General features: G+C 42.7%; 1 protein-coding gene across 1 annotated transcript in view; it reads right to left on the reverse strand.

The window, feature by feature from the left end:
* ICE1 (interactor of little elongation complex ELL subunit 1) overlaps positions 1-21,276 on the reverse strand; it is a 61,318-nt gene that overhangs the window by 35,344 nt on the left and 4,698 nt on the right. Inside the window, exons 2-10 of the mRNA XM_008251200.3 lie at positions 13,272-13,330; positions 12,615-12,649; positions 10,387-10,405; positions 9,562-9,673; positions 6,951-7,027; positions 5,941-5,978; positions 2,693-2,775; positions 2,463-2,502; positions 2,323-2,379 (exon numbers count right to left, since the gene is read on the reverse strand). Coding sequence (XP_008249422.3) covers positions 2,323-2,379; positions 2,463-2,502; positions 2,693-2,775; positions 5,941-5,978; positions 6,951-7,027; positions 9,562-9,673; positions 10,387-10,405; positions 12,615-12,649; positions 13,272-13,330 — 520 coding nt within the window. The remainder of the gene's footprint in view (positions 1-2,322; positions 2,380-2,462; positions 2,503-2,692; positions 2,776-5,940; positions 5,979-6,950; positions 7,028-9,561; positions 9,674-10,386; positions 10,406-12,614; positions 12,650-13,271; positions 13,331-21,276) is intronic.

Below are 21,276 nucleotides of genomic sequence, written 5' to 3' on the forward strand. Positions count from 1 at the left end.
ATTACTTTTTTGAAAGGCAGAGTTACAAAGAGAGACACAGAGAGAGAGAGAGGTCTTCCATCTACTGGTTCACTCCCCAAATGGCCACAATGTTTGAACTGGGCCAATCAGAAGCCAGGATCCAGTTTCTTCCAGGTCTCCCATGCAGGTGCAGGAGCCCAAAGACTTGTGCCATGTTCTACTGCTTTCCCAGGCCATAGCAGAGAGCCGGATTGGAAGGAGAGCAGCTGGGACTCGAACTGGCGCCCGTATGGGATGCCAGCACTGCAGGAAGGGGCTTTTACCTGCTATGCCACAGCACTGCCCCGTCACTACTTTACTACTTTTTCTTAAAGTTTTCCACGAGAGTTCAAACAAAATAGCTTTGGTAGCCAAACTATACTTCTTCAGTCTATTTTTAGTTCCATTCCTTTTATAATAAACACATGTTCCCACTTCATGAATCTATAGGAAACTGTCTTTGGCAGTGGGGAGATGTGGTAAGTGGATGCAGTCCTAAGGGTTTACATGAGTGTATATAAATGATCTTATTTTCTGGAATAAGGAGAGCTGTTCCTTAAAGCAGCACCAATTATCCAATTTTCTTACATCCACACCCACTTTAGGAACCTCCCATGCCACAGCTAACCCATCAAAAAGCTAACGTGGGCCACAATCTGTGGGCAAAGGCCAGCAAAACAGCTTCTGAAATCCAAGATTGACATGCTGCTCACTCACTAATCAATCACCCAGCAAATCGCTGACGTCCTGTACCTCTTCTCTCTGCCTGTCACTTCTGATCAGGGGAGACTGGGCTTCTGCAAGGAAGCCCTGCTGCTGGGAGCGGCTGCTTCTCTGTGACTGTGGGTTTCATCATCACCACCCGGGACCGTCTGCGCTGCATCTTCCCGGCGTAAATGCTTTAACTACGCAGGACGGCATTCTTTACTTCTGGTCATTTTTACTGGATTTGATAAGAAAGACAAACTAGCACGCAGGCAGCCATTTTTTAAAGTGAAGTCAACCCAGTACTGGCCTAAAGTGCAAGTCTTTTCCAGAAGTCAAATATTAACAGGGAAAGTGTTGATGATAATACTTAAGAATTAGGAATTAAAGCCATCAAGGTCCACAGAGAAACAACCGGCAGGTTGCTCAAGACTTCACCTATCTAAGTACAAAAGACAACATCCCTCGCCCTCACTGTGAAGGCAGAACAAACAAACATAAATCAATTTTACTTGAGATAATGTTAAGTTCTTTGAGGGAAAAAAATTAAAACAATGCAGACACGGGGAACAAAGGCCCTGCTCTGGTCAGAAGAGCCCCAGAAGAGCTGAGCAGTGGCATAACCTGCGGGTGCAGAGGGAAGATGACTGAACGCAGCAGCTGCTGCCGCTAGACAGCAAACCTTGGTCAAGTCTGCCACCTCTCTCGGCAGTACCTATTTGCAGCGCTGTACTTTCCACACATAGGAGGACCAAGAGAGCAAGAGCACATGGAACTCATGTTAGTGAGAGTGATAAACGACAAGTCAGTGACCAGTAGCAGAAAGGTGTAAGTAAGGCCTTGAGCTAGGAAAACTTGAACTGTGCTCTGAATTTTTTTTAAATTTAAAGATATTAAACCAGGTTAAAGTGATTTCTTATGAGACACCATATACTGAGAACAATTTAAGTGTTGCAGTCATTTCTACTCAGGACAAAAGACCTTAGTGTGATGAAAATACCATTGTTTACATATTATTTTATCCATATAAAAGACTTGTGATATAGAGCAGGGTTTCAAATTCATAAACTCTGGTTTTTAGACAGAGTACAAAAAAAGAGACGCAAATGCCTAGGGTCACACAATAACAGAAGTGGTAAAGTGAAAACTGCGATTCCTCACCCTCAGGGTACGGCCTGCCATCCCGGAGACCAGGTACTCAGTGTAAGGTGCACACACACCGTCTCTATCGCCCACGCTCCACTCTACCACTTTTCTTTTTGACTCTGGGCCTTCCTTAAATTCTTCTGTCTTCAGAAAATACACTATAGGGCTTTGACTCCACAGCGTTCCTGCCTGACCTTAACACTGTCTATATATTGCATACCTAGCAGATTTAATGAACTGATAACCTGAAATTTAATGAGAAAATCTATACTTAATGAAAAGTGCACAAACTATAAAGCAATAAGCTGATTATACAAGTATATATGGAACAAATGAAAATCTAAAAACAAAAACAAAAACAAAAAACAAAAATCCAAACTCTACCATGAAGAATCTAGTAAACTGGCATTTCTCTAGTTCTGTGCAACCACGCGAACACACAAAATAAAACAAAGGCTATGATATACTCACTCTTATCTATGCTTCCGTATGAATCACTTGAGATCTGTGTTCCAATATGTCTCAATTCTAAAAACACACGAAGATAAACAGTTAAAACAAAAAAATGCATACTGAAACAAATTTTAAGCAACTATTAACTGAATACTCACCCTTTTCATTTTTCTGCTTAGAAAATTCATCAAGCTTTTCCTGTGAAAACAAAACACTGATCGTATTACACTAGAGAAGAAGTACAACTACCCAGGACTAAAGGTAGAAGAGGTGTGACGTGACAGGCGACTGAGACTGTCGTCCGACTCTTAAATCAGTTACAACACAGACACGACAGGAGCTCCTGAGTCAGGAACTTAACGCGCAAGTACACGAATTTATCCAGTACCTGTGTCTTCTTAAATTCCTTTTCAAGTATTTTCTTTTCATTGCTCAGTTGCTTGAAGTCCTGAGTTTGCCTGACAGCAGCCTCTTTATTTAAAAAGTGCAGTAAAGCAAGGGAGAGAAAAAAATTTACTAACTTTACTACCACAGTAAATGAAATGCTTAAAATCTAATCCTCTGTATATCATTTCTTAAAACTTTACAATAGTTTTTATGAAGTTATTGTTCCTTCAGAATATTACCCAGAGCTAAATACAGAAATGCTTAATTTATTTTTAATTGTTATTTTCAACACTTTAGAATTGGAGAGAGCCTTAAGAATTGTTTCCAAACCATGCAGAACAATCGTAGACCCTTCGAGTCAAGGAAGAGCTCACTACACAAGAGGGAGATGCTGTGGTCCTCCTCCTTCTCCAATAAAATCAGCAGCCTTTACTCTGGAGAGGTTCGGAACTGCCATTTTATCTCGGAACACAGTCCACACGGCTCGCTCTCTTTGGTGGGGAGGGCATTCTTCCCAGCGTTTACTGTAGGCACTGCTACTCCTTCCTGGAGTCCCCTTCAACAAGGTAACCAACTCTAATTTATAATGCTGTAACTTTAATGTACGTTTTAGATATCTGTACAGTTCTCTGTACCTTCAGAAATCTTTCATTACAGTTTTCAGTTCCAGATATACTACTAAGAATCTGATCAGTAATGACTTTCTTAGAATGTTCTTATAATAAACTGCTAAGAAAAATAAAATTGGGGCCAGTGTTGTACTGTAGTGGGTTAGGGCACTGTTTATGATGTTGGCGTCCCCTATCAGTGTACTAGTTAAAGAGTTCCAGCTGTTCTACTTCCAAGCCAGACCCCTGCTAATGCAAACGGGAAGGCAACAGAAGATGGCCCAAGTGTTTGGACCCTGCCATTCATGTGGGAGACTCAGATGGAGTGCCTGGATCCTGGCTTTGGCCTGGCCCAATCTCAGCTATTGTGGTCATTTGGGGAATGAACCAGCAGGTGGAAGATAATGCGTTCTCTTCTCCCTCATCTTTGGAAAAAAAAAAGTAAAAGAAAAGTCCTATCAAGCACGCAGAACTCCTCTAACTATCCTGAGTATGTCTTTCCTCAGTAATCTTTGCTATGCCATTTCACTCAGTAGGGAAAAATATTTTTACAAGAAAAATGAAGGCTACATTTCCCTTCACACTACTGTGAATACTGCATATATAAACTTACAAGCATTTAGGTTTCTTAAAAACATGTCCTTAGACACTTATCTTCACATACTAGAACGAGAAGGCAATACTTAAAAAGGACACAGTACTGTACTTCCTGTCTACGGTCAGTATTTGTACAACAACCAAGGCAGAGGAAAAATGTTTCCAAAGTATTCAGAGTTTAAGTCTAAAAAATATGGCTCAATCTAAATAAATTAGCGACTGGAAATAGTTTGAGCCAACTACTATTCCATTCGGTCCCTGAGGCAACTCATTGGACATTTTTACTTCCCATTCTAAATGAAAACTCAGCATCAGGGAGGAGAGCACCAAGAGTACAGTGGTCAGAAAGCCACAGGGGACAGGATGCACCCTGGGGTGAAAGGACGCTCGTGTGCAGGGAAGCGCCTGGCAGCGCCTGTCTGCCCGAGCGGACCCTATGCCCACGTCCCAGCTGCACAATTAGGGGCGGGAAGGCGAAAGGAAGGTCTTGAGTTCCACTCCTGCTCAGTCCTGAAAAGGGTTATCAGCTGAAATGGAAGGGCCTCAGAGCCTCCTGCGCGGCCCCTTTGCACTCTGCCTACGCACTGCAGACTACAAGTCCCCGCGGGAGCGGGCGGAGGGAGGCTCAGGCACCCCCTGGACAATCTCCAACGCAGGGAATTTCAGAAAAATCTCTATGGGTGAGCTGTAGCTGTCCAAATACATCAGTTTCCTGGCACCAAAAGTAATCATCTTTTCTATTAAGCACCTATTTCATAAGGAACAAAAAAAGTGAGAAAGCTCCATGGGATTCAACTTTCAAACCTAAATCATTTCACTAACAGCTACTTTTTATATATTAAAAAAATGGGGGACGGCACTGTGGCACAGCAGTTAAAGCCCTGGCCTGAAGTGCCGGTATCCCATATGGGCGCCGGTTCTAGTCCCGGCTGCTCCTCTTCCGATCCAGCTCTCTGCTGTGGCCTGGGAAAGCAGCAGAAGATGGCCCAAGTCCTTGGACCCCTGCACCCACGTGGGAGACCCAGAAGAAGCTCCTGGCTCCTGGCTCCTGGCTTTGGATTGGAGCAGCTCTGGCCATTGCAGCCATCTGGGGAGTGAACCAGTGGATGGAAGACCTCACTCTGTCTCTACCTCTCTCTGTAACTATATTGCAAATAAATAAAATAAATCTTAAAAAAAAAAAAAATGGGCAGCTCTGATTGAGAGTGCAGAATCCTATCAGGGATCTGCCACAGCCCATCTGCATAGGACTATGTGGTAACTGAGAGGAATGTTCCATTCACACCTCTTCCTAACACATGTCTTGAAGCAATTACTCAGGGACGTGCCACCACAAACCACGACTCGGGACAGGCATTTGGGGCAAGTTGAGATTCCCTGGACGGCTGCATCCTACACCGGACACTTGAGTTCGAGTTGCAGCTCTGCTTCCCATTCAGCCTCCGGCTGCTGTCAGTATCTGTGTCTCCCTGCCACCCACGTGGGAGACCCACAGTGACTTCCAGGCTCTGGCCTAGCCCCGGCTGTTTCAGACATCTGGGTAGTGAACAAGCCAGCTGAAGACCTTTCTTTCTTTCAAGAAATAAAAATTAAAAAAAAAAAATAAATGAACAACTTGGAGCAGGACATTTAGCATAGTGTGTAGTGGCTGAAACTTGGCTGGGACACTTGCACCTCATCGCCGAGTGTCTGCGTTTGAGACACACGCCACTCCCAATTCCAACTTCCTGCTGACACGCACCTGGGAAACAGCAAGCAGGGGCTCAAGTGGATGAGCCCCTGCCACCCACTCAGAACACCCAGACTGAGTTCTTAGCTCCAGCTTTCGCCCGGCCCCACCCTGACCATCGTGGGCATCTGGGGGAGTGAACGAGCAGACGAGGGAGAGCTCTGTTTCTTTCTCTTGGCCGCTCAAATAAACAAAATAAAAATTACAACAGAAAAGCAGAGCTCAACTATTTGCTCAAGTAATACAACCTCACAGTCACCAGGGATTCGTATCACGACCAATGACCTGCTTAGCTGAGTAACGAATGTCAATTACCTTCTAGCTTCTTCACCTTAGCTTCTAGTTTCTTCTTCCTAATAATAAATTGTATAAGTTAAATGGCAAAAAAACAACAGCGTAAGAGAACAAAGCACAATTCACGACATGCATTTTTACTGAGGTTTGTATAGCAAAGAAATTTCCAGTTACAAATACCATGTCAACAAGTGAAATTATCAGCAATGGTTCCGATGAAGAATAAATCTCGTACGGAACCGCATACTGTGTCACGTGCAACGCTGCCAATGGCTTAAGAAACCAGTGGTATTTCCCGTCTGAAATCCATGCCACTGATCTCTCCAGGCTCTGCCATGAGCACTGCTGGGGTCTGGCCTGACCCACGGTGGCGTCACCTCTGAGCGGAGCCTACGGAGGCAGGTGGCCGCTCCAGGAGGGCCCAGTAGCTAAGCGTCTGTTATTTCTCAGAGGCACACGTGGTTATCAGTGTCCACAGCAGTACCCTGTGGGAGGTAGTGGCTGCAGAACTGCACTTGTCTTAGAATGGAGCTCTGAGAGTCAGAGATGGTAGGTCCCACCGAGAGGGACTCCCAGAGTGCTAGCTCCAACACATCTACCCTAAACACTACTCCACGCTTGTTTTGTTCATAACACGAATACAGCAGCACATCTCAGACACGCACAGGATGCTGCTAGCAACCTTCTCTGTTGATGGTAACAGGATACCCCTTCCACGGGACATCTGTAAAGCACCGGTTTAAGGTGAGGAATGAATAACTACATTTTATACACAAAAACATACAGGTACGCAAACAGACCAAAAACTTGTATCAAGTTCTTGACGCAGCTCTGTTACATACGATGACCTTTTTAATCCTTGCAACCCTTCAAAGGAGGTATAATTCCCATTGTACAGATGTAGAAACCAAAGCTGAGGGACTACAGCTCACACGCTTGACAAAGCCAGACTGGGAAATGAGAGCACGGCTGATCCCTGCGCTGGTTTCCAGGCTGGAGGCCCTACTCCGCGCTGGCTGAGAACTACTCACTGAGCGTCACTTTTCAAGCACTCTTCTTTGACACGAGTATATTCCTGATGAGTATCTTGATACAACTTCAGAGAACTCTAAAAAAAAATAAGAAACTATCAAACTGAAAGTCACTGACCACTGCCCCTAATTTGTTTTAATCTAATTAAATTATCTTCCGTTATAAACATGAGATTAACCAAATGAACAGATATTTTAGGCAGGAAATCAAAGCACACTTCATGAAATGTCTGTGTGGTTGTTTAGGTCAGCATTGTGGCACAGCAGGTAATGCAGCTGCCTGTGACACCAGCATCCCACATGGGCGTTGGTTCAAGTCCTGGCTGCTCCACTTCTGATCCAGTTCCTGCTAATGTGCCTGGGAAAGCAATGGAAAATGATCCAAGTCCTTGGGTCCCTGCACCCAAGTGGGAGACCTAGAAGAAGCTCCTGGCTTTGGTCTGGCCTAGCCCTGGCCGTGGCAGCAATTTGGGGAGTAAACCGGCAGATGGAAGATTTCTCTGTCTCTCTCTTTCAAATAAATAAAATAAATCTTTAAAAAAACAAAATAAAATATTTTAGTGGTTGCAACTGGATTATTAATAGGTGCAATATAATTAACAGTATAATAAAGCAAAAGCTATAAATTTGAAACAATATACTAATTTTAAGACAATTCCAAATTCTCAAGACTGGTTTAAATATTAAATAGCTACGACATTTGTCTGAAACCAATTAAAACTGGATATAACTTAAAGAAATTGTAGAGCTTAACAAATATAATTTATTCTACTATGAAAAAATACAAATCACTATACTTAACAGTAATTTGAAAAAAATGTGTGAACACTGATAGACAGCCCTTTCAGTCACTGTTTAAAGAGACAGTTAATAAGGATTACATTACAGTAGAATATGCGTTATCGTATCTCTTAAACCTTAACAAGTCTGACAAATAAGCTGTATTACCCTCTTTTTACAAACAAGGAGTGAACGGCTTGATAGGCTGACTTATCCCTGGAAGTCACAGGGACCGAGTGACTAACTCGGGCACATCACCAAGGTCGGTCTCCAACGTTCAGGTTCCTCCAGATACAGCTGAAGAGATTCTGTAAGCGGGGCTAGTACTGCACAGTTACAGATAGCATAATTTCTACAAAAATAAGAAAATCAACAGGTATTGCTGCAACACGTAAAACCTGATAGCTCCGTGGCAATATCAACAGCCCAACGCGAGGAAGACTGGGAGGCATCCACATCTTCATGAAAACAGTGGAAGAGGTAGTGACGTGAACGCTCATTCCAGGGTGGCTCAACTCATCTCGGCAAACCACCTCACTTCATGGGCTGCAAATATTTTTATTGGGTAAAAGCCATGAATTCTCTGCTAAGATTTCTATAAAGAGTGAACTAAAACTTACGCATAAAAGTAAGTTCACAACATTTTAAAAAAAACCATTTTACTGCAATTTGATGTTGAGAAGGAGAAATGTCTCCAAGAAAGAATATTTTTATTCGATTTTCCTATCTGAAGTAGTATCTCTTCCCAGTAAGCATCGCTGAAAAAGATCAACCATATCACTCCTCAAGTAAAACACATAACCTTTGGCCTTGACTTACTTATAAGACCATGTGACGTTACTGAAAGGCTCCCGTTTTGTGTACCTCTCAAGGAAAAGGACGGGAGAAATTGAAAAGATTATTTACAAAAAAAAAAAAAAAAAAAAAAGAAGAAGAAGAAGAAGAAGAAGAAAAGAAAAAAAAGCACCAAACAATGCTGGCAGGGTTGCAGAGGCAGCGGATGTAGATGCTGCTTTATATACCAACTAATTTGTGACCTGTGGGAACAGGTGCTTTTTATTTTTTTTTTTTAAGATTTATTTATTTTACTTGAAAGTCACAGTTTCATACACAGAGGAGAGGCAGACAGAGAGAGGTCTTCCATTCATTGGTTCACTCCCCAATTGGCCACAATAGCTGGAGCTGCGCCGATCCAAAGCCAGAGCCAGCAGCTTCCTACGGGTCTCCCATGTGGGTGCAGGGGCCCAAATCTTCCACTGCTTTCCCAGGCCGTAGAGGAGAGCCAGATCAGAACCGGTGCCCATATGAGATGCTGGCACTGCAGGTGGTGGCCTTACCTGCTACGCCACAGCACTGGCCCCGGGAACAGGCTCTTTCAAGGACATTGTGAGACTGTCAAAGCAGAGGCCCAAAGTGTTCTAACTACTGGGCTGGGCAGGGCTAGTCCAGGTATACCAGAAAACCAAATGCTTTCCCAGCCTCTCTCCATCACACAATAATTCCTCTACTTTTAACTCTGAACGAAAAATGTAAAAATGTAATAAATGCAGGACAGATAAAACCAAACAAGCACACAGCTAGGAGTTTCCACTAGATACCTCTTCAAAATTCTAAGCAACTAACCCAGGCCTGACTGCAGAGGTAACAGTCCCACATGGACCAAGGTGTTAATCGGCTGGTTCAGCGTTCTCTAAGGGCTGTAACAGCTGAGGAGCCCTGACTAGTGTTTATTTCCTCTCACAACACACGAGAAGTCCCTGGGTCCTGATCCCAGTGAATGAGCCGACCTCATGTATGGACACCATCTTTACAGGAATGCGGCTTTAGATACCTTCTTCTCCTCCAGCTCTGCTTTTAAAGACCCCAGCTCTTCCTGACATTTCTGCAGAGGCGAGATTTTCTGCAGCATCTGTTCCACCTGGTGATGCAGAGTACTATTCTCTCTATAAACAAAGCATAAATGCCGTTACGCATGCACAGTGATTTACTAAATAGATATGCTGACGATCTAGATCTCATTCCTAACGTCACACTGCTTTTTTATTTCTTAGGCACAGAGCCTATTTCTAACAAAAGTAAACCAAAAATCAACTTGAGAAACATGTACATAGATTCTCAATCTGTTGGGGCTTAATTAGTGGGCAATTTGCTGGACAGCCTGGGTCCTCCAAGCTCCTCCCTGTTTATTCAAAGTAAGTGACAGAAAATTTTCTGTTTCAGTTTATAACCACATTTTGCCTTCTTGTAAATGACAAATGTAGTCACAGCATGAAGCATTGCTCACATTTTAAGCAGGTCTATTTTGAAGACGTTTAAAATAACACAAGATGAACAACTACATTCAATGATCTGACATGTAGACAACAACAGCAAGAGAGTGATACATTTTATCTGGATGACAAGGTGGTCAGTGAGTGACTGCAAAGGGAAACGCTACCCTGGTAACTGAAGACAGTAGTGATACATTTATTTGAACAATTTGACAATTAAGAAAAGGCGATTCTCCTTTCATTATGAGCACCAGAGCAACATTCAGCACTATGGGCTGAGCCCATGTACGTTTCGTTCACGCTTGCTTAAACATCTGGCCTGATAACGTCTTTCCCAAGTCCACATTCACGCAGGGATCGCACAGTCACCAAGAAGGGTGGCTTACCTTCTTGCAAACTGCAGCTGTGAAGCTTGTTAAAGAAAACACTGAGAATCTTATTTTCTGGTATTTGTCTCAAGATAAAATTCACTTTACAATTATCTTTATTTCTGCTTAATAGACACACAGGCAAAATTATAAAAAAATGGAAGAACAATATTCAAGGTTTTATCTGTACTGAGTTATTGTGATTTAACATAACGTGTCAAAAAAAGGCTAAATATCTATTTCTAAAGCCTTTCAAATATAATCGCTTAGAACAAAATGCGGGCATTTGGGGAATGAACCAGCAGATGGGAACCTGTTTCTCAAAAAAACAAAATCAACAAACAAAACAACTAGAAAAACCACTCAACTCAACTTTTTTTTTTTTTTTTTTTTTTGGACAGGCAGAGTGGACAGTGAGAGAGAGACAGAGAGAAAGGTCTTCCTTTTCCATTGGTTCACCCCTCAATGGCCGATGTGGCCAGCGTACCGCACTGATCCGAAGGCAGGAGCCAGGTGCTTCTCCTGGTCTCCCATGCAGGTGCAGGGCCCAAGCACTTGGGCCATCCTCCACTTCACTCCCGGGCCACAGCAGAGAGCTGGCCTGGAAGAGGGGCAACCGGGACAGAATCCGGCGCCCCGACGGGGACTAGAACCCGGGGTGCCAGCGCCGCAGGTGGAGGATTGGCCTATTGAGCCGTGGTGCTGGTCTCAACTCAATATTTAACAGTAGTTGTACCTAAAGCCATAAATCACATCACAAAACCAACTTCTAGAATTCAAGAATAGCATTATATTCACTTAAAAAGATTACCAATAATTTTATTGAAACATTTTGTGGCCAAGTTGTAGAAAACATAACTTCCATGCTAACTTACCTATATAATCACTTCAGAAAGTCTCTACCAGTTCTCCAGAGATAGTATAATCAGCATATACACTTCCAATATTGGAATTAACTATTAATTTCATTCTTTAGCTACCCAAGAGTAGTTTTAATTGCTTCTACATAGCTTTTAATATACATGAATAGTTAATTAACTAAAATAATATGCATTTATTAAAAGAATTGAAGTTCCAACAAATAAAGCACTTGAGATTTTTAATGACCTATTTTTGAATGTAAAGATTCAGGTACTAAAAATAAATCTAAATAAGATATTTTATTACCCTCATCACATGAATTCAGTATGATGGTACTGACACAAACGGTAACGTGTGACCATGTGCAAGTGCACGTATGTCAGGAAACAACACTGAAGCAGGCCTCACGGTGAAGTGAACTCCTGTCAACTGCTCCAAGTACATGTGGCGCTTGCTGCGGCAGCACATGTACTAAAAAGTACACGTACACTCATTCTGGGTGCAGAAATTTTCTGTTTTCATTGGAAATTTAAATCAAGGCAAGTGTTACCATACTAAGATGAGGAACAATCATTTATGCACACCTGTTTCGCCCTCTGCAAGCATATTTGGCCAGAGGTTGACTAGACTAAACCATCACATTTAAGCTTACTGGGCAAGTGATAACTAGACGCCCAGGAATTGTGAATACAGAAGTATACAGTATATTTTTAATTCTGAATATACATGTTATTTCTCTACAAATCAAAAATAATTTAAAGTCAGGCATAGCAGGTTAAGCTGCTGCCTGCAGTGCCAGCAGCCCATGTGGGTACTGGTGTGAGTACAAGCTGCTCGCTTGGGCCCCTGTACCCACATGGGAGAACTGGAGGAAGCTCCTGGCTCCTGGCTCTGGCTTGGCCCAGCCCTGGCTGTTGCAGCCTTTTAGGGAGTGAACCACTCTCTGTCTCTTCCTCTTTTATAGCTCAGCCTTTCAAATAAATAAAATAAATCTTTAAAATTTAAAGTTAATTTGCCAATATTTTGAATGTTCTCCCAGTATACTTTTTGCAGATTAAAAATCAATATTCAAATAGCATCATTAGTTACAAGTATCCCTAAACCCAAGGAACAGATATCCCACAATGAGAAAAATCTACCTATTAAAGAGATCTTCAGAAAGGCATATCCCATAATGAAAACAAAATAAAACTTTAATTTTAGAATTTAGCATTATTAACAGTAAAAGCACTAGCTGTTTATTGTGTTTGTAAAAACTGCTCCCTACTTAAACCTATAAACATTTCCTTCCAAAAGATGGCTATGAAAACAATTCTCACATTTCTTCTAGGTACTGTATCTAAATTAATTCCAAAATTCAAAAGGAAAAGCCAGAAAAAGGATATCATCACATTTCTTCTGATATTCTGTTAACAAATTACTGTAACAAAGAAAAGATGAATTAGGTTACGATTTTATCTAGAAAAGACACTTTGCTAAGATCGTATTTCAAGTCATGCAAGGCAGCCTCTCTTGCTAGGTTTCCTGAAAGAAACGTACACTACATCACTACACACCACCTTAAATCCCCCAAAAGCACTGCATCGCTATGCGCTTTTAATTTTAAATCCCTCCCATCCAAGTCACTATTGTACCCGACAAATTCATGAGATTACAGCACAATTTTTAAAAATTTACATCTAATTCAATTTATTAGAAATAAGCTGAAATGCTGCGAAATATGAAACATTGTGAGGCTGTTTCAGGTCAAGTTCTAAACTGAGAAGGCTTTGAAGACACACAGAAGCTTTTTAAAAAATTCCAATTTAGCAAAAGTTCATTTCCTACTAACCCACAAGCTTTGTTCTCAAGGCCTGTGAAGCCACCAGCAAAAGGTTCAAGTTGCTGCCAAGAGTTTTATAATAATCAGTACCATGTAGGCCCCGCCCCAAAATGAGAAACTCAAGTTTTCATTTCAGCCCCAGGGACCTAAAACCATCACCTGCTTCAGCCAGTCTGCCAGGTTTACAACATTCTGCCTAACACATGCATTATATACTCACTCAGTGTTGATAATTTTTTGTTTCAAAGTGATTAATGCTTCAACATATTCATTTAAATTCTGAAAGAAAAAACACTACAGTCAGCTATTTAAGTTTTTACCACATGTAATTACCTTAAATATATAATTATTTTCTGTATTATACGTGTTTAATGTATGACATAAACAGAAATATGCAAATATTATTTGTACTGCTTATAAACACATACATATTGTGATCTCTATCTGAATCTTTTTGAGAACAGTAACACTCCTTGAACAGTGAGGCCACTGGAAAGATACTTTCACAGTGTGTACTTTATCACAGAGCCAAGAAATATTAACTACTGAGGTTCACAAATTAACTAAGAGCCTCAGCCCTCACTCTGTACTATTTCTGAAAGGATTTAAGACATCCCAAAAAGACAAACACAAAAGCGATACAGAAAAACCAGCAAAATAATTAAAACAGTCACTGGAGGAGACAAATAGGAATATTAAAGTGGAGCCAAAATTAAATGTAAAAAACAGAAACAAAAACAAACTCATTTTATCAGGATCTGTATTATACCATAAGGACCAAACATAAATTCGACCGTAAGTCATTGAGCAGTGTTTAATGTTCCTAAGATTTACAGATGTTTTTTTCTTTAACTGAGTTCTTTCCTTTAATGTCTCCTTTTCTCATTAGTAAATACTTCAGAAATAACACTATTATAGCCTTTTCACATACAACACAAGTTATAATTTAATAACCATCTAGACTGTGCTCAACATTTGCTGATTATCTCAAAAGACCTTTTTCTAGGCAAACCAAATACTTCTGATAGTTACAGTACCATTCTTACGGTAAACCACATTTTCTCTGCAGTTAAACATGTACTGTGTCTCTTACAACAGAAAGCCACATATAAAACAAAAAAATGCAAGTTCTCTTATAATCCCACCAACAGTCAAAAATGGTTACTCTTAAAATTTTGGGGTGCCTTTCCAAATCAGTACAACCATGTAAACAAACCTGATGCACCCAATTTATCCGTTTTCTCTTGCGCTCACGTAGGTCCTGCTCAGCCTTACCAGCAGCAGGCAGTGACTGTCCTCATCTGCTGCTTTGAGAAACAGTCCTGCTTTCCCTCATCCTGGGCCAGAGCGCGTGTTTACATGGTCAGCGCGGACCCAGAACAGGGGTCTGCTCTGCCCATGACAGCTGGGATCTTCGACAATCTCAGAGACACTTTCCAGTAACATGCATTGGTGGTATTCAGAAACTTTCCTGATCACTTTTAGCTTCATGTTTTGCTTCCATTTACAGCTTGTTAATAACATTTGCTCATTGGTGTGGCTGTGCTTTTCTAATGAGCTACACTATTTGATAAGCAGTAAGCGCTCATCAAGTGCTGCAGGTAAACTCAGGTGTGTCTGCCAATTGATCATTAAAAGACAACCATACATGCATAAAGATATCTTCAGAAGGTTCTATTCTCCCAAGATAATGAAATGATTCCTCTTCATGCTATTCTAGCATTTTGATGCTATTTTTAAGTTTATATCTTTAATTCTTCTGGAATTTATTCTTATGAATAGTATGATACAGACTCTAAAAACATTATAAACCACAATAGCAACAGGACTGGCTGGTGGTATTAGTCTACCAACTTACCACATTTAAAAACAAACCTTCTATTTTACATACAATAAATTCTACATAGATTACAGTGATAAACAAAGCTTTAATGTTATTGGGCAAAATACAGGATAATATCTTTTTTTTTTTTTTTTTTTTGACAGGCAGAGTGGACAGTGAGAGAGAGAGACAGAGAGAAAGGTCTTCCTTTGCCATTGGTTCACCCTCCAATGGCCGCCACTGCCAGCACGCTGCAGCCGGCGCACCGCGCTGATCCGATGGCAGGAGCCAGGTGCTTCTCCTGGTCTCCCATGGGGTGCAGGGCCCAAGCACTTGAGCCATCCTCCACTGCACTCCCTGGCCACAGCAGAGAGCTGGACTGGAAGAGGAGCAACCAGGACAGAATCCGGTGCCCCGACAGGGACTAGAACCCGGTGTGCCGGCGCTGCAAGGCGGAGGATTAGCCTATTGAGCCGTGGCGCCGGCTCAGGATAATATCTTTAATAATATCAAAAAAAGATGAAAAGAAAATTCATATTACAGGTGGTAGTATTTGGGAACATTCTGACAGTATATTCTGTGTGTGTGTGTATGTGTGTGTGTGTAAATGACACTTTTGTCTATTTCCAATTCTTATGACTTTAACGCTCTATGTGTAAGTTTTCTACATTCCTGGTTGGATTTCTTCCAAAATAATTTTTGTTGCAATCACTAGCATAAATGCTATCATTATATCTCCTTTGTTTTTCTATTAGACCCCCTAAGTGTATCCAACAGGTGCTCTGGAATGTTAACTTTTGTTTGTCAATTATCGTAAACCTGCTCATTTTACAATTCTACTTATGAGCATGGATACAAAAACCCTAAAGGAAATATCTGCAAAGTCTCACAGTGTTAAATAACCCATCTGCAGATTCTCTTGTTCTATGTGAGGAACTGTCCCATCCACTGATGACATTTTAGTGTTTGCTTTGCTTTACTCATGCTTACACTTTGTTTGCCCTCCTTTTCCATTTTTTAAAAAATTTTATTTATTTTATTTCATAGTTAGAGGTATAAAGAGAGGGAAAGACAGACAGAAAGGTCTTCCATCCACCAGACCACTCCTCAAATGGCTACAATGGCAAGAGCTGGGCCAATCTGAAGCCAGGAACCAGCAGCTTCATCTGCGTCTCCCACAGATGCAGGAACCCGAGTACTTGGGCCATCTACCACTGCTTTGCCAGGCCACAAGCTGAGAGCTGGATCGGAAAAGGAGCAGCTGTGACATGAACTGGTGCCCATATGGGATGTGGGCACCAGAGGTGGAGGCTTAGCCTACTACACCACAGTGCCAGCCCCTGCAGGAAATGAGACCTCAGCATAACATTGAATAGTAAGAGTGATAATTGGTATCCTTGTCTGAAATTAGAATTCAGTTTGTTCTGCTCCAGGTTTTTTGGCTGATATTCTTTAATCATGTCATGAAACTTATAGGCAGAACTTGCTAAAAGATTTTATCATGCATGAGTATTAAATAATCAAATTTCTGACGGCGCCGCGGCTCACTAGGCTAATCCTCTGCCTAGCGGCGCCGGCACACCAGGTTCTAGTCCCGGTCGGGGCGCCAGATTCTGTCCCGGTTGCCCCTCTTCCAGGCCAGCTCTCTGCTGTGGCCCGGGAGTGCAGTGGAGGATGGCCCAAGTGCTTGGGCCCTGCACCCCATGGGAGACCAGGAAAAGCACCTGGCTCCTGGCTCCTGCCATCGGATCAGCGTGGTGCGCCGGCCGCGGCGGCCATTGGAGGGTGAACCAACGGCAAAGAAGACCTTTCTCTCTGTCTCTCTCTCTCACTGTCCATTCTGCCTGTCAAAAAAAAAAAAAAAAAAAATCAAATTTCTGCCTCTATGTAGTTTAAATAAACATGTACTTTTGTCCTTTTGTTAACTATCGTGGATTACAATAGATTTTTTTTAAAGATTTATTTATTTGAAAGGCAGAGCAACAGAGGAAGAGACAGAGGCAGGGAGAACTATTCCATCTGCTGGTTCACTCCCCAGATGGCCCCAACAACCAGGTCTGGGCTAGCCAGGAACTCCATCCTGGCCTCCCACATGGATGACGGGAGCCGGAGTATTTGGGTCAGTAGCTGCTGCCTTCCCAGGTGCGTCAGCAGGAAGCTGGATCAGAAGCAGAAGAGCTGGGACTCCACCTGGCACGCACACACGGGATGCTGGCATCCAAATGCAGCTCAGCCTGCTGCACCACAACAGCCCAACAAGAGATCTCTCGTGGGATAAAAACAAATGCACATCAACTGCTTAAACAGACTGATGGATCACTGCCCTAACATCCTGCTTAGGTGTTTTTCCTTCACCTATATTCGTAACTGATATGTCCATACCTTTTTTTGTACTACATCCAGTATTCTTAGTGACATCACATATGGCTCATAAAAATCAGACACTTTCTTGTTATTCAAAAAGTATAAGGAAGAGATAAATCGTGAATATGACTCATCCATGAGTAATTGTTTGCTAGTCTGTTAAGGTTTACCCTCATCCCCAAAAGACATGCTGAAGACCAAACCCCAATATTTCTGAATGACCTCACTGGGAAATAGGATTCTGGGCGGACAGGCATTCGGGGCAGGGGTTAGATGCCCCTTAGGATGCCTCCATCTCATACTGTCGTGTCTGGGTTCAGTCCTGGACTCCAGCTTCCTTCTAATGCATACCCAGGGAGGCAGCAGGTAACGGATGGCTCAAGTACTTGAATCCTTGTTACCCATGTGGAAGACCTCAACTGAGTTTTTGGGTATTGGCTTAGCCAAGCCCTGGCTGGTGTGTGCGTTTGGAGAGTGAACCAAGAGAGATATCCCAGCTCTCTGTCCCGCTCCTCTCTTTCTTTCAAAATAAATTTCTAAAAACCAAACAGGGTCGTGGCAGGTATACTCAGGTTAAAATGAGGTCATCCTGGATTGCACTGGGTCCCAACGCAGACATCTGGACAGACAAGGTAGACATATATGCACCTGTTTTTACTTCTTCCTAAAACCAGCTAAACCACTGTCAAAGGAATTTTTTCTTTCAAAAAGGCAAAACCTATAATGAGGAGAACAAGATAAAGTCAAAGGACACTGGAATGGAGATTCAAGTACTGATTTAGTGTGCAAAAAAGCAGCACTGGGGAAGTGGAGAACAAATTCAATTTACGTGCAAAACTTCCACAAGCTTGGGACTCAATGAGTTCTTCTGTAAACGGGAAAGGGGAGAGAAGTGAAATACACGCTAGCTGTAGGCACTGACAATCTCCAACTCTCCACCAGGCCTTAGGGAAATCACCCTTCCACCATCCCAAAGAAGGCTGGTGTTTTGAAGGAGGTCACTAGCTGCGATGCTCTGGACACTCAGGGCAGGGGTGTTCTACCAAAAACAGAGGGGCTAAGTAAACAGAGGCACAGTGGTCTGACACTGGCCACCTGTGTCTCATTATTAAGCTCCCAAAGAGGGTAATGTCCTGTCTCCAGATGAGGGATCAGGAGCCCCTTCTCTGAGACTGTACCCAAAAGTACTGACACTAGAGAGTCTTCACTAAATAAAGAGCCCACCAGACTGTCCTGCAATGCAGCCCACAGTCCAGAAGCCTCATTGCAGCTAGTCCATCATCTCCTGCACTTAATATGCACCATCAAGGATTCCCCAGAGTAAGACACAAGCATGCAATGTGAAACAGGGAGACCAACACAAGCAAACACAACTTGAATAAAATTGAGATGTCGGAGGTATTTTGGAGATAAATAATAGTATACTTATGAGTCAAAAGCTATTTTAAAGGGAATATTCACAGCTCTCGAAATTGCAAAAAAATCTTAAAAATTAAACATATGAACACCCACTAGATGGTTAAAGCAGACAGCAATGAATGCTGGTGAGGATGTGGAGAAAGCGGAACACTCATATATGACTGCTGGGAACGTAAAGCAGTACAGCTGCTGTGCAAAACAGTTTGGCAGTTCCTCAAGATGCTCAATGGGGTTCCATACAGTCCAGCAGTTCCACTCCTAAACACAAACCCAAAAGAACTAAAACATATGTCCACATCACTTGTATACTCACATAGCAGCATCAGACTATCCAAAACGTCAACACAAGCTAAATGTCCATCAAAACAGGAACATACAACAGAACAGTGTTTGACAATGAAAACAATGCATGACACGTGTTACAGCACGGGTGAAGTGAAAGATGCCAATCACAAAAGGCCGCATATTCTATGACTCCATCTATGCCAACTGTCCACAGTAGGTAAACCCACAAACGGAAAGCAGCTCAGTGGTTGCCAGGGACTGGAGGAGGGACTGGGAATGACTGCTAATTAGTAAGGGGTTCTCGGGAGATGAAAATGTTTTACAATTAGCTAGTGTTGTCAGTGCACAACTCTGTGAATACACTTAAAACCACTGACTCGCACACATTAAAAAGAAGACAGTGTGTGAGTTCAAACCAGATTCAGGCCATGGAATATCAGTACAACATTCTGTTAACACCATAGACAAGCACAGATCCTCAAAGAACCTGAAGAGAAAAATCCAATCAAACAAGTCTGATACAAAGAATCTGAATCGGAAGTGCCGCAGACTTCAACAGGAACACCGGAAACCAGACACTTCGAAAGCAAGCTTTCAATATCCTGAAGGAAAATTAACTCCAAGGTAGAATCTGTACAACACACATTTTCAAAACTGCAAAATCTCTACAAACTGACTTCCCAGGCATCCTTAACCAGGATGGTGCTGAAAAAGAATGGCCATGTTCTGCCAAAGGACAGCCGACGGAGGACCAGAGGAGGAGGCAAGGAGGACCTAGGAAGGCCACGGGGCCTGGAGTCAGAGCAGGTCAGGTGTGACAGCAATCCCCCTGCCCCGAAGAAAGTGGCAGACTAAGGACAGCACTGAAGGGTCCTTACACTGAACTGGCAGAGAATTCCAGAGAATGTATCTGATCTGATCATGCATTTGTGTTATTTCTTCAGCGGAAGTGACTCTGCCTCCCCCTCCCCCACAACGGACCTCTTTGCTACTCTAATCTTCCCCCTCCCCCACAACGGAGTTCTCTGCTACTCTAATCTTCCCCCTCCCCCACAACGGAGTTCTCTGCTACTCTAATCTTCCCCACCTTGCTTCCAGATGCTACTCTGTAATACCAAGCACTGTGCCAGAGACAGCAAAGAAACCCCTGGCTCCAGACTCACACATCTGGATTCAAATTCCTGACCCACAGCCATTTTCTGGCTGAGTGACCTTGGGCAGCTTTCCTCGCCCAGTATTAGTTCCAGTTCCACAGACGGAGAGCCGAAGCACAGAGGAAGTGTAATAACTGGCATGGGACAGGGGTTAAGTAGGATGAGCCACATAAGTATTCAATCCAGCCTCTGGCATCCAGTGAGCACTCATAACATTTTCAGGATGAAATGTTAAAACTAAGGGTAAGGAGCAGTGACTGACCAGGGGAAACACGAAACCATGCAGCAAAGGAGCAGTAATTTACACCAGAGCTTAGCTCTGAGTACACAGTGATGATAACGTCACCTCCACTTTTGGTCATGACTGCACTGAGCACACGGGCAGGGGTGCGCTCAGATACAGCAGACACAGGGCAGCCAGAGAGCCCAAGCCTCAAAGTCAGAAACAGAACAACAGGAAAACCAAGAACTGCAGCAGTACACTACTTAATGATGAGAAGTTCTTCATAAAACACACAGTAAAGCAATTGACAAAGGTTATTTCTTAAAAGGGGTAGAGAGGGCCTGCTGGTTTAACAAATCTTGTAAACCTATCTCTCTAAACTATGTTCATGCAACTCTGATAATAAAAACGTAAACTCACAACACACAGCACGGGGGTGCAGGGGTGCCTAGCTACCCAGCATTCCAGTCCCTGCCTAACACGATTTCACCAGGCTCGGCTGTATGACAGCACATGTCTGGTCAGATACTGCAATATCCTAACACAATGTAATCTCTTCTCCATCAATCAAGTCCACACGACACTTATGTTGGCTGAAAACTATGGTTTCCACATAATGAACCTTACAACTGTGAAAGTGTATCAGGGTGTGCTCTGGTGGGGGGTACCTGGGGTACCTTTGTGATCCATATCATTCCCGTGTGCGGATGTGACCACTGTCCAGGTTCTCTGGAAGGAGGGAAGCGTCCAGGGGTTCTTCCCCTCTAGGAAAATGCTCAGGTGTGCTTTCTTCAGTTACTGCTTTGCTCCCAGCATTCCTGCTCTCATCTGGAATCTAGAGTATCTCTTATTCAGAGTTTAGGACCAGATGTGTTTGAGAGTTCACAGGGTTATTTTTTTTTCTTTTTTAGATTTTGTCATATTTACATAGACTTTGCCAGTTGAGTATCCTAATCGA

Source organism: Oryctolagus cuniculus, chromosome 14 (genome assembly GCF_964237555.1).
Source record: "Oryctolagus cuniculus chromosome 14, mOryCun1.1, whole genome shotgun sequence".
NCBI lineage: Eukaryota > Metazoa > Chordata > Mammalia > Lagomorpha > Leporidae > Oryctolagus > Oryctolagus cuniculus.